Below are 12892 nucleotides of genomic sequence, written 5' to 3'. Positions count from 1 at the left end.
TTGTAGGAACTTGGAGCTGTCCTTGCTAACACACTTGTGTAGTATTTAGACAATTTGAAGCTGTTATTGTGGAAGATCACTAAGGTTTAATGGGACATTTCTTATGACATTTAGCTTGACTTCTGCCTAGTGATTTGTCTGAGATGACTGCTTTTTTTTTTGGTCAGAAAGTACCAATTTCCCTCCAAAGCATGCTGCAACTCAGAAGCAGAAGACCTGCTCCTGAATTGCTACCCCACCAAAAAAAAAAAAAAAAAAAAAAAAAAAAAAAAAAAAAAAAAAAAGCTTGCCCCAAAGGACCAAAATCCCACAGCACATTTAATTTCCTGCATTAAAAAAAGAGCTGTGGTCCTTCATTTGAGATCTGTGTCTCCCATGATGTCTGGGCTGAGGCCTCAGGCGACTGAAGGATGTTGTGTATCCAGCTAAAAGAACCCACCCCAACCCGCAGCCACCCTTCCCACAGCCACGGCTTTGTGCAAAATGACAGAGAGGGTAAAACGGCGAACGCGAAATCTCCTGAGTGAAAAGGAATTAGTAAAACCCCATATTCATGAAATATTGAGAGCTAATTATATGTGCATCGGAAACCTCTGGGGGAAGGGAGATGGAGGCCTTTCATTAGACGGTAACTGGAACTTTTTCATCATTTGTCTAGCTCAGGAATGTAAGGCTGCTGTCTGGAGAGGGATGTGGGATTTGACTGCAGGGCTGGGTGTGCAGGTGAAGTGCCATGCTAGCGAGTGTTTCTATTGTACTCTGGCACATCTTGCAAAAGGCTCTTAGCTGTAGCAGGTCAGCAGGGCTGGGTGCTCCAACATCTCCGTGCTCCCACACGACCTCTTCACTCCGATGCACTGTAGGGAATCGTTCCCAAATTATATTTTCATCTTCCTCTCACACAGTCCCCAAAGGGGTCCAAAGTCCCATCCCTCACTTGAAATCTGGTCACAGTTTCTCCTAGAGGGTGGAAACCCCAGTCTACACCAGGCTGTCTCCAGAAAGTTAATTTCCTTGCTCTTGACTTGCTCTCTGCTTTTGCAGCCGAAACGAATGGCTGCTTATTGCCACTGCACTATCGGCCAAATTCAAGACCGAGAGCAGAAGCAGTGAAGACGAGGGCAGGTTTTTGCGGGGCAGCCAGAGGGAGGCTCGCAATGTGCCCGCTGCGTGCCCGGCACTGCGGGCAGGGGACGTGAAGTGTAAAAGTGGGGAAATTTCTCTTTCGAAGTTTTGCGGCGACTTTAGCCACAAGGATGCTCGGGGAAACCCATCCCAGATCTCTGCCTTCTGCCCCGTCTCCCTGCTGCCAGACCCCCTGGCCGCGCCCTCGGCCCTTCTCCTGCAGCTGAATTTATTTTCCCCTCGTGATCTCCCGGCGATCCCCACTCAGGGCAGCATTCTCCCTCCCGGGGAGCGCCGGGACAAGCCGCCTCCCGGCAGCGGCTCCTCCACCCGCCGCTGCTCCGGGCCGTGCCCGCGGTCCCGCGGAGCCCCCGCACCCGCGGAGCCCCGCACCCGCGGAGCCCCGCACCCGCGGAGCTGCTCGCGTTGCTCCCGCGGTGGCGGCGGCGCGCCCCGGCCCTCGGCACATAAATCAGCATTAAACCCATTCCCCCCTCTGATCCCTGGTGCCACCATCTATTACTCCCCCAGTGCGTTTTCTATCACCTTTTGTTAGAATTACACAGCCGGAAACTTAATTTACCCCGAGCTTTAAAGACAAATAAACCCCGCAGGCCGGTGGCCCAGCGATATGCCTGTTTACTCGCGCGATACGTAGATTATTATGAATTGTTGTGATTTTCAAGCTGCTGGTGGCTTAAATACCTTCTCGGCTACGTTTCCTGGCTGGGAAAAAAAAAAAAAAAAAAAAATCCACCCACTCTTCCCGAGCAAGGGCCAAGGAGCAGGAGACCATCTCACTTGCGCTGGGATTTATTTACTTTTGCTATTATTGTTATTATTATTATTATTGAAATTTGGAGCGAGCGAGGTTTTCAATTGCTGAAATAATTGCTTGGGAGAAAGGTTGCTTAATCTGTTCATACATTATTGACTCGGGCTCCAATATTTGGCTTGCTGCTTTTTATCGTAAGAAGATCACGTACGAGAGTCTTTTGCATAACAATTTTTAAAGAGGACACATCCTTATATCAAAAGTGGACGTGACTTGAATTTTGCCTGCGTTTGTCCCTAAAATGACCCAATTCCGGTTACTGCCACTGGGCAGCAGTAACATCATTTCTCCAGGCAATAGACTTATTCTGCTTTACTCTCTGCCCCTTTCCGTGTCCCCCACCCCCAAGCCAACACGTACTTTTAAAGCTGATTATTTTGTCTCGCTGCATTTTAGCACTACACACACTGTTTTCTTTCCCTGGGAACGGATGAGCAGAGAGGAGCAAGCCCAGCTCTTAGGAACCACACGGATAATTAAAGCCGAAAGTTCCCAGGCAAGGCAGAAATAGTGCCTTCAACGAAATTTTGCTGTGAGCCGCCGCAGAGAGAGCCCAGCGCCGGTGTCAACGCCTCCAACCACCTCCTCGAACATCATTTCCCCGATGAGGATCAAAAGAGCCCCCCTCTCCCCTGCTTTTTCCAATCGAAATGGTGCTGCTTCCCAGCCACACTGGTCAAGTTAGTTCCGGAACAAAGGATGACAAAAACACAAAGGATTCTCTTTCCACCCCCCCACCTCCCCTTTCTCCCCTTCTCAACTTCCCCGGTGCCTGCACACCGGCCCGGGGCAGGCCGGGACCCTCCCACCGGTGTCGCCTCCAGGGTCCGGGGCCCGTCTCGCAGCCACGGCCCGGCCCCGGGGGTGCGAAGTGACAGAAGGGGGAGCGAAATATTGTGGAGAGGGGCATGGGGCTCGGTTCCTCCTCCAAGCACTGACGGGGAGAGAGCCCTGAGCTGCCTGCCGACCGGAAGGGGAGAATTGGTGACATTCACGTTCCCCGACACCAGTGCTGTCGTTTGGACCTCGGGGTAAAAAACCTAAAGAACACCAGATCTTTGCAGGAGAGCCCCAGCTGTCCCTGCAGGCAGGCGCTTGGGGAGGGGTGTGCACCTGAGAGCCGAGGAGAGGACTCCGTGTGGGACCATTCCTCCACGCCAAGAGTTGAGCAAACTTTCCACGGCGGCGAGCCCTTTGCTCCCGGGCAGGGGACGGGAGCGGGGCTGGCAGGAGGAGACCCTGGATGCGGCCCTCGGGCAGAAAGGGAAGCTGGGGAGTAGTGGCGAAGGGAGGTGGTGCCCGTGTGCAATCTCTGAGCTACACGCGTGTGTGCGAGGCAATATTCCCCCGCACGCCCGCTGCACACGCGTTCAGCTGTACAGATGCACCCGCAAGCCCATTGCAGGCAAATACAGAGAGGGCAGAAGGGCGGCAGACACGGCGGGGCTGCGCGGAGCTGGACGCGACAGCCCCTGCCCCTACAGCCATGGCAGGGCAGCGGGTGGGTGGCGTGGGCGCCAGTCCCGCGTGTGCCCCTTTGTCACCCAAATCTCCCGAATTCCGTGAAGGGAAAAGCTTTACTACCAAAAGAGGCGGCTCTGCACCCACTAGAGCTGGGAAAAGCCTCGGGGGTGTCGTTTCCAGCGCGGGGATCCGGCACCCCGATGGGGCAGGGAGCCCCGCTGACCCGGGCGCGGACACCCCCTCCGCCCGCAGAGCCCCGCGGAGCCGCCCCGGCCCCGGCCCCGGCCCCGCCGCCTCCCGCGGGTCGGGCGGAGAAAGTTTTCCCCTCTCTTCCCTGGGCTCCACGGCTCCCGGAGCCGAGAGAGAAGCAGGGCGAGACATAGGTGGGAAGAGCTGGAGGAAATTGAAAACATATTTTAAAATGTAAGAGGGTCCGAGCCAGCCCGACCGGGTGTGCCGGTGACTACGAGCACGGCGGGACCGGGACCGGGACCGGCCCGGCACAGCAGAGGCGGGTGCGGACCCCAAACCCTCCACGGAACTTTCAGCCCCTGTTGGTAACGTCTTTAGCGAAGGGATAGGGGTATCTCTCCCGAAGTGGAGTGAAGCAGCGCTCAGAAACATCCACAGTAACTTAAACCAGATTGTCAAGGAGCAGCCGGGGCCGGAGGCAGCCGCCGGAGCTGCTCGCCGGGCGGGAGGATGCCGCTGCCCTCCTCGGATCCTCCCCGGCCGGCTAGCGAGGAACATCTCCGGGAGAGCTGGGACTTTTTAAGACAGCCGATCCAGGTGACTTGTGCAGCTCGTAGCGAGGTAGGGTGGGCTGCAGATGTGGGTGGGAGGCGGGAGGGGGCTTGGGAAGCAAATGGGAAGGGGTTTGCAGCCAGGCCACTGGGAAGCAGCGAGCTTTTCTTTTCTTTTCTTTTCTTTTCTTTTCTTTTCTTTTCTTTTCTTTTCTTTTCTTTCCTTTCCTTTCCTTTCCTTTCCTTTCCTTTCCTTTCTTTGTCCTTTTTCTTTTCTTTTCCATTTCTTTCCTTGTCCTTTTTCTTTTCTTTTCTTTCCTAGTCTTTTCTCTTCCCTTTCCTTGTCTTTTCTCTTCCCTTTCCTCGTCTTTTCTCCCTCTCTTATTTTCTCTTTTTCCCCTTCTCTTCTTTCTTTTCCCTGTTATTTTATCTTTTCTCCTTTTATTTACTTTCCTTTTCTGCTCTCTTACTTATTTTCTTCATTTTCCTTCTATTTTTCTAGTTTTTTATGCACCTTCTTTTTTTCTATCTTTTCTTTTCTTTTCTTTCTTTTCTTTTTCTTTTCTTTCCTTTTTTCTTTTCTTTTCTTTTTCTGTATTTTTTGTTTGATTTTTTCCCTTTTCCTGATATTTTTTCTTTATTTTCCTTTTTCTTTTAATTTTCATTTCCCCTTATTCTTTTATCTTTTGTCTTATCTTTTCGTTCTTTTCTTTTTTCTTTTTTTGTTTTCTTGTAGGAAAAGAAACAAACCAATAATATCGCTAAGAATAAGAAAGATAGTTTTCTCTTCTCCCCTCAGAAACTTCTGCTGGGTGTTTTCGACTCCATCCCACTTGAGAAGGGAGGACAGACGATGAAATAAATAAAATTAAATCTTTACTACAGTTCCCCGTGACTCGAGAGCCGGGCTGCATTGCTGGGGTGGGGGTGGTCCTGGATGGTAATTGATTCATAACTCTGCACCAGGACACCAGGGCACAACATCCGCGGCTCCCCGGGAACATCTCGGGGGAGCGGGGCGGCCGCGCTGCCCGCCCGGCCCGGGGCGCGGGGCTGCAGCTCCGGCCGGCCGCGCCGAGCTCTCCCCGCAGCCCGGCCCTCCTTTTCATAAAAAACATCCCTTCCTCTCTCCCCACTCCCCGCCTTGCTACCAGGAGAGATTTTGACTCCCAGAGACATAAACCTGTGCCCCGAAAAAAGTTTCGAGCGGAGCTGCCTCCAATACCTATTTACCAACGAATTACACCGCTATTATTGCTTTCAATGAAGACTGAATCCCCAAGCGATAATTGAATTAGTCTATTGAAGAGACTGTCAGGTACAATGACGTGGTATATCCCGCGCCTTTCCCAGGGTCTATAGGCTTTGGGGACCCGGAATGTATAGTCTGACCTTACAGCTCATAATAATAATGCTGCACTTGTAGCAGAAATCTATTCGTATTCACTTTTAACAAAACCTCTGGTCAGCCAGTCCCTGTAGGAAGGATGAAATCTATTGTATTAGAACAACTCATTTATGTCCTTCAGCAAAGGCCCCAATGAGATCTGATCTAGACGTAGAAATAGGATTACCACAGCGTATATTAACCACGTTTCTATACTTCCTCCTTCCTATAAGGGCGCCGAGAAAACAAAAATGCAAAGGATTTTTGATCTAATTTTAACTTTATTTTTATTTTCAAATTTAAAACTCCCTTCCTTTGGCAGCCCCCCCTCAAAAAGAAGAACAAGAGAAAAAAAGAAAAAAAAAAAAAAAAGAAGAAAAAACGCACAAAACCAAAAAAACCCAAACCAAAAATAAAAGCAAATACAACGAAATCGGAGAAATTATTCCTCCCGGTTTCCGAAGAGACTGCGGGCGCCGCGGGCTGGCACGGTGCGCGGGAGCAGCGCGGCGCCCTCCGCACAGCCCGACGGCGGGCACCGGGCGTCCCGGGCCGGCTCCGCGGCTCCGCCACCCTCGGCCGCACTGCGCCTCCCGGAACGGATCTGCTCCCGCCCCGAGCCGGGATGGCTGACCCCAGCCCCAGCGCCGAGAGCCGCTGGGGACACCAACCTGCGAGAGACTCAGACGGCACCGCGGCACTTCCGAGGGGCAGCAGAGCGGCAGCACGGCCCCGGGCCCGCAGCACCTTCCGGGGAGCCCTCGGTGCCCCGGCCCCTCTGCAGGAGCCGACGGCTACGCGGGAGCGGCCCCCCGCGACGGCAGCGGGAACGGGGCTCCGAGGGACCGGGCCCCCCGACGGGCGCCCCGAAACCCAGCGGCACCCACAAGTTACAGGGGGAACTTTTTCCTAAAAAGGGATTTTTTTTTTTTTTTAAAGCTTCCGTCCTTAAGCCACCGTGTGTAGACATATTGCCCCGATTACTGTAACTACCTGCGAGCCGGGGAGTAATATTTATCTATTTAGATAGGAAGGGTCGCGATGGAAAAAAATATCCAGCCTGGAAATATACATCGTCTTTTCCTTTAACCCCTCCTCATTCATCCAGCCGATCCCCCACCCCCTCCGCACACAAACCTACTCAATTTATAGAGAAGCCTTTACTATCCAGAACAGTTTCTAGAAGAAGGGAGGACTCCAGATGAAACAATCCCCCTCCCTACACGCACTTGTACATACACACACACACATGCACATAGACACACTTCCCCCCCGGGCGTGCTCATGAAGGCAAATTAAATAGTTAAAGGCTTCGATTTCTCTCTCTCTCCCTTTTGTTACCCAATTTTGGAACATTTAAGGATGGGTGTGTGTATTGTATTCAATAATAAAAGCTATAGGGCCGCCAGGACATTTATCATCCTATTACTGTAACAAATCCGGGCTCCCAATACATGAAAGGTAAAATGAATTACCGACGTTAAGCCGTCAATAAAGTCATTTCTGTAAATGGTGTCTCCGAAGGACTGCAGCATTATTCAACTAGCTTTATCAGCAGCTGGGAAATTACGTGAAGAAGCTCGCAGCGTGTAATATGGCCCTGCTTACTTTGATTAAGCGTCTTGCCAGGGAATAGTGACAGTGCTTTTGACCAGGTTTTATTCGCCGTCCTGTGATGAACGCCAAGCTGATCAGGCGGAATGAAGAGTAATTAAAACCTATAAATTATCTTTTGCAGCCCTTCTCAAGGCGTCTCTTGCAGGAGAGATAAGGCAGCGAGCCCCCATTTACAGCTCTGAAAGGGACCGCGGCTCACAAAGGCTACGTGGCTAAATGGGATATTGATAGTGTCCTAATTAGAATTTAATTAAGTACCCACGCTCGCTTTTGGGATAAAGATTTCAATTTTGCTAACTTAAATATAAATAAACCCAATTTCGGTGCGCGTAAATGATATGATATTGTGAATGCAGGGGGGGTTTAACATTCATTTAATTGCGGATGAAGCTCTTGATTCCAGGGCCGATTGTGTTCTGCCAGCTATTATTTTAGGGGATTATTGTGCGGCTGGAGGTAACAATTCGGTAATGCTTCTCCGATACAGAAAATAACCAAACGTGCCTCGGAGGTGCGGGCACACACACGCCTCCCGGGCACCCGGGGAGCAGCTGACGGACACCCAGAGATGTCTCCTTCGATTCCCGGTGCCGGTCGCCTCCTGAAAGCGGAGCCACGGGCCGGGCCGCTTCCCCGGGGCTGCTCGCCGAGAGGGAAGAGCACCCAGCCGGTGCAGCACGGCGGGGCGAGGCGGAGGAGCCTGGCTGCTGCCGGCAGCGCAGCTCAGCCCGCCGAGATGCGGACACACACAGAGACAGAGCTATAGGTGTGTTTGAGCCCCTGCCATATAGGAGACACAGGCGGCGGCACGTGACGCGGCCCGGCCCCGCGGAGAGGCGCGGAGCGATGCGCGGAGCCCCGCGGCCCCTCCGCACCCACCGCCACCCGGCCGCCGTTTTGGGGAGGGGGTAAACGGGGGGGTTTCGGTTACGTCAGAACGGGAAAACGCCCGGAATTGCCCTTCCCGCAGCTCCGGGACTCGGCCGCGGGCAGGAGAGCGGCTCCAGCCGGAGCAGGTGCCTGCGGCCGGCGGGGAAGCGCCGCTGCCCCGGGCGCCCAGCCCGCCCGGAGCTCCTCCGCTGTGTAAAATGTGGGGCCTCGTGGGACCCCCATCTCCAATGCCCCTCCGTGGGAGCACCAGCACTGCCCTTACCCGCGGCCACTCGGCTCCCGCGGCCGGGAGCGCCTGGGGCCGGGGCAGCAGACACCGGCTGCGGCAGAGCCTCAGTGGCGCTCGGCTGCGGCCCCAGCAGTCCAGCAAAAACAGAACTGGGACCAAGGCATTTTTATTTATTTTCTGTAAATTCATTTTTAGACAGCTGCATCAATCCTGAAAAAGTGGCTTTTTCTTCCTATCCCTTAAAATCCTTAAATTTTCCGTCTGCCTCAACACACGTCCCGAAGTGCTCGTTCCCTTCCGGGCAGAAAAACCAAAACAAAACCAAACAAGTATACCAGGGGGAAAAAAAAGCAACAAACCGAAACCAACCAACCAAACAAGCAAACATCAAAAAGCAGACGAGGAAACATTATACGAGTTCAGCTATGAGCCGGAGCTGATGTGCTTCGTATTGCAAAAAAAACCCCAAACCCAGTAAAGGAACAAACCAGAGAGAGGCTTCGGCCGTAAGACCAGCTCGACCCGGCAGTGCCTCCCGCCTTTATTACTATTTATTGTTGTTATTATTGTTATTACTGTAATTCTTATTCCTCCAAACCAAAAAGGTTCGATTCCAGACAGCCTCCGCCCGGCTCACCATCTCCCCGCGCTGCCCAACGCCGCCGCGGGAGAATAGAAAGCAAAAAAAAAAAAAAAAGAGGGGAAAAGCGCACAGATTTGGAAGAAGGGGGTGTTTATTATCGCTGGGGCAACAGCAAAGCGGCCGATGACTAAATCCCCGCCACCCGTGGAGGACACGGCGTGGCTGGAAGTTGTTGTTTACGGGACTGGCAGGGGGCCGGGGAGGAGGGGGGGTCCCGGTTCACGCGCGTGGGCGCGGCGCGCTGCCCCCGCCCCGTCGCTGCTGCCGCTGTTTTTTTTTTTTTTTTTTCTTTTTTTTTTTTTTTTTTGAAAAAAAAAAGGAGAAGGGAAAGAAAAAAAAAAAAGAATTAAAAAAAGAACCCTAAGCGGGCGCGGGCGGCGCAGCACCGGGCTGGCGGGGACGGGCTCCGGCAGCCCGCGGCGTGGGCAGAGCGGAGCGTGACAGCGGGGCAGCGCGGAGCCGCCGCGGCGGCGGCAGGGAGATGGGCAAATCGTGACGGGTTTTCGGGGGGCGGGTTTTTTCGGGGGGCCGTGGTGCAGCCTTTTAGTGGTGGAAATATAAGCTGATCGGGAGAAGGGGGAGAGAAGCCCTCCAGTATCTCCCAGGTTTTGGATCCATCCGTGAGAGGGAGAGAAAAAAAAATCTCAGCTCCAGCCCAACAAGTGGATTTTAATATTTTTTCTTTTTTTTTTCTTTCTTTTTTTTTTTTTTAATTTTTTCCTCCCCCTTTTCCACCCCGCCACCCACCGTCAAAGTGGGGTGGGCGTAAAGTGGGTGGGTGGGGGGAAAAGAGGCAGCGATCTCCGTGGCGGGGACTGAGCATGGAAGAGCCGCCGGAGGGGCACGGCCACCGAGACGCGGCGCCCGGCCCGGCGAGCAGCGGCAGCGGCAGCGATGGCGAGAGCGTGCCCGTGTCCCGGGCGGGCGGTCGGTCGGTCGGTCGGTCGGCGGCGCGGCCCTGCCCAGCGGCGTGTGTGTGCCCTGCCCGCAGGCCCCCGCACCAGGAAGCTGAAGAAGAAGAAGACGGAGAAGGAGGACAAGCGGCCGAGGACGGCGTTCACGGCCGAGCAGCTGCAGCGGCTGAAGGCGGAGTTCCAGGCGAACCGGTACATCACGGAGCAGCGGCGGCAGAGCCTGGCCCAGGAGCTCAGCCTCAACGAGTCCCAGATCAAGATCTGGTTCCAGAACAAACGGGCCAAAATCAAGAAGGCGACGGGCATTAAGAACGGGCTGGCGCTGCACCTCATGGCCCAGGGACTCTACAACCACTCCACCACCACGGTGCAGGACAAAGAGGAGAGCGAGTGAGGCGGGCGGCCCCAGCCCAGCCCTGCGCCGCGGCGCCGGCCCGCCGGCCGGGAGGCGGACAGGTGCGATTTAAAAGCAGATCTATTGTCTATCCATAGTATAAGGACTCCGATTAAGAAAAAAAAAATAAATATGAACACTTAAGAAAAATTATCTCTATATAGCCAAACAGCATATGACCGTGTATATATTTAATTTCAGGTAAGAAATATGTGTAGCGATCTCTATTTGCTGGACAGTTTCTCTCTTCCCTTCTCTCTGTTTCTCCTTTCTTTTGTTCGTTTGTTCGTTTTATTTGCTTTCCTTTTTTTTTTCTTTCTCCCCCCATGTCCGTTTCTCCTGTTTTACAGTAAATGTCGGACTTTTCTCATCTGTCGTTTGATCTTATTTTATTTTTTTTTTGTGTGTGTGTGTGTGAATTTCTGTCTCTCTTTTTTTTTTTTTTCCCGAGGAAAAAAAAATTCTGATCCACAGACTGCGAGACTGAACCCGCCGCTACAAGCCAAAGATTTTATTATGTTCAGAAATCTGTAGTCTGAAATAAAGTGTAGACTGTGTTCAGGATCCAGGCTGGCTGTAATTCTTTATTTTAGTGTATGGATGTTTGCATATATATATACATAAAAATATAATAAATAAATGTATATATATACACCATACGCTGTGTACATAGTGCCATTTTAGTGGCATATTTAGGTTTTGCTTTCGATAGATGCAGCAGTTTTTAAACTACTCATCCCTTGTTCAAAACCCTTAGACCTTCGATTTTTACAAAAATATCTTTAATTTTTCTACCCTTTAAAAATAATTAATTTTCTTTGGCAATTGCAGTCGTGCTTCACCTCCCGCATCTCCCTTTTTAACCAGAAATTAAAACCACCTCATAATAATGGTGATACAAGTTCCCGCTGAAAAATTGCCTGAAATTGTCTGGATACTTAAGGCTCCGGGATGTATTGGAAGGATTTTGGTCTGACAGCTCCTTGCCTCTCTCCGAGAGGATCTGCTCCCACGCTGTTTCCAGCGAGGATCGGGCCGGAGCGATCGGCACTCGGCGCCGGGCGCTGCGCCACCGCTCCCGGGTTGGCTCCCGGCGCCGGTCCCTGCCCTGCCCTCCGCTCCCTCTTGCGGGGCTCGGGCTCGCATTTGCCGTGTGTGTGGGACGCGGGGCGGCACGCCAGGGCTCCCGCTCCGCTTTTCCACCCGCCCCGGTTAAAGGCCGGCCGTGCCCAGTCCCGGGTCGGCTCTCCTCGCCGCCGGCCGGGAGACACGGACGGGCCGGGACCGGGCCGTGCCCATAGCCTCCTCCTCGAGCCGTCGGGGACCGCCGGGCCTGAGCCCACGCGGGCCTGGCGTGGGGCCCCGCCGAGCCGAGGGCAGGCGACGGGATTCCCCTCCTGACTGACCCTGGTGGAACCGGGCACCGAGGCGGGTGGAGAGCCGCCCGTCCCCCTCGACGAGGCTGGCTGTCGGCTTTCCTTCTCTTTCTGCTCCTCTCTATCCCTGCCCTAGGCCCGCAGCCGGCAGGGCGAAGAGGACGAGCGAGCAGAGCTGGAGCCGGGGGACCCTTTCTCCTGCATCTCCCCGGAGAATGGGGGGATGCCGAGGCCATGCCCAGGTCAGTGGGACCGGGGGGCGGAAGGGGGCAAGCAGCAGCACTCTGGGTCTGTGTAGCCTGCAGGTCCCCCCTCCTCGTCCCGTCAGAGGCATTAGGGGTTTTCCGTCTATTTGAGAAGGGGAGCAGTGGGGATGATGGCTTCTGCCAATTTCGTGCTTTTTAACTTTTCCCTGCTTAGAGCTGCGGTTTGCTGTCACCGTCCGGGGATGGAGGCGCAGGCTGGGGACAGAGCCCTCTGCCCCCCGTGCCCATTGCCGGTGGGGCAGGACCCCTCCTACACCTCATCCCACTCCAACCTACCCCAGCGTATCCCACCGCATCCCCGCCCAGCCCAGCCCGCCTCTGCCCGCTGAGGGCTCTTCTCTCTGCAGGCCGAGGAGCCGGGAATACTCAGAGGGCTTAAATAAATGTTGTACAGCGCCATCTAAAGTTGTGCATTTCTTTCTCTCTCTCTCTTTTTTTTTTTTTTTTTTTTTTTTTTTTTTTTTTTGACGGGATTGGAACGCGAACTCAAATCTTCCGCCCTGAGGAAAATAAAGCCGTCCTTCAAAGTGCGAGTTCCACCGCTCGCGGGGAAAGCGGTCGGTGAGAGCCCGGACCGCCGGGGCAGCTGCAGAGTTCGGGGGCCGCATTCAGATTCCCCCCGAGGACCCCCTTCACTTGCTGCTGTCCCGGGAACAGAGGAACATTGCTCCCCTACTCCCAGTCTCTGGAGTACTGGAGCCCGCTCCAGTCTCAGTTCAATCCTCTGCCTTTGCCATACACGCCGTCTCGCACTCCCCTGGAGCTGTACAGGCAAAAAATGGCATTTCTCCTTAAAAACAGAGTAACTGTCATCCCCAAGAGCATTCCCAGGCCGGATCTGGCCCGGACCTGCCGAGGGTAGAGGGCACCAACCCGCTTCGCTTCTCCTGTCCGCGGGACACGGGTGATGCTCGGGCCGGCTCTCGGCGTGGGTCGAGCAGGGCTGTCGGCCCCTCTCGCTGTCCCCCCCGCCCTGCTGCCCCCGGGACCCCGGGACCTGCTGCCTAC

At 53.9% G+C, this 12892-nt stretch overlaps 1 protein-coding gene across 1 annotated transcript; it reads left to right on the top strand.

Moving 5' to 3' along the window:
- Window positions 1-9755: 9755 nt before the first annotated feature.
- Window positions 9756-10782, top strand: EN1 (engrailed homeobox 1). Its single transcript, XM_041473273.1, has 2 exons — window positions 9756-9861; window positions 9926-10782. The coding sequence occupies exons 1-2, from the start codon at window positions 9756-9758 to the stop codon at window positions 10240-10242; spliced, it is 423 nt and encodes a 140-aa protein (XP_041329207.1). The 3' UTR covers window positions 10243-10782.
- The last annotated feature ends 2110 nt before the right edge of the window (window positions 10783-12892 follow it).

Source organism: Pyrgilauda ruficollis, unplaced genomic scaffold, assembly GCF_017590135.1.
Source record: "Pyrgilauda ruficollis isolate IOZ18807 unplaced genomic scaffold, ASM1759013v1 scaffold3, whole genome shotgun sequence".
Classification (NCBI taxonomy): Eukaryota; Metazoa; Chordata; class Aves; order Passeriformes; family Passeridae; genus Pyrgilauda; species Pyrgilauda ruficollis.
The sequence above is the reverse complement of the archived record's forward strand: the minus strand, read 5'-3'. Positions and strand labels throughout refer to the sequence as shown.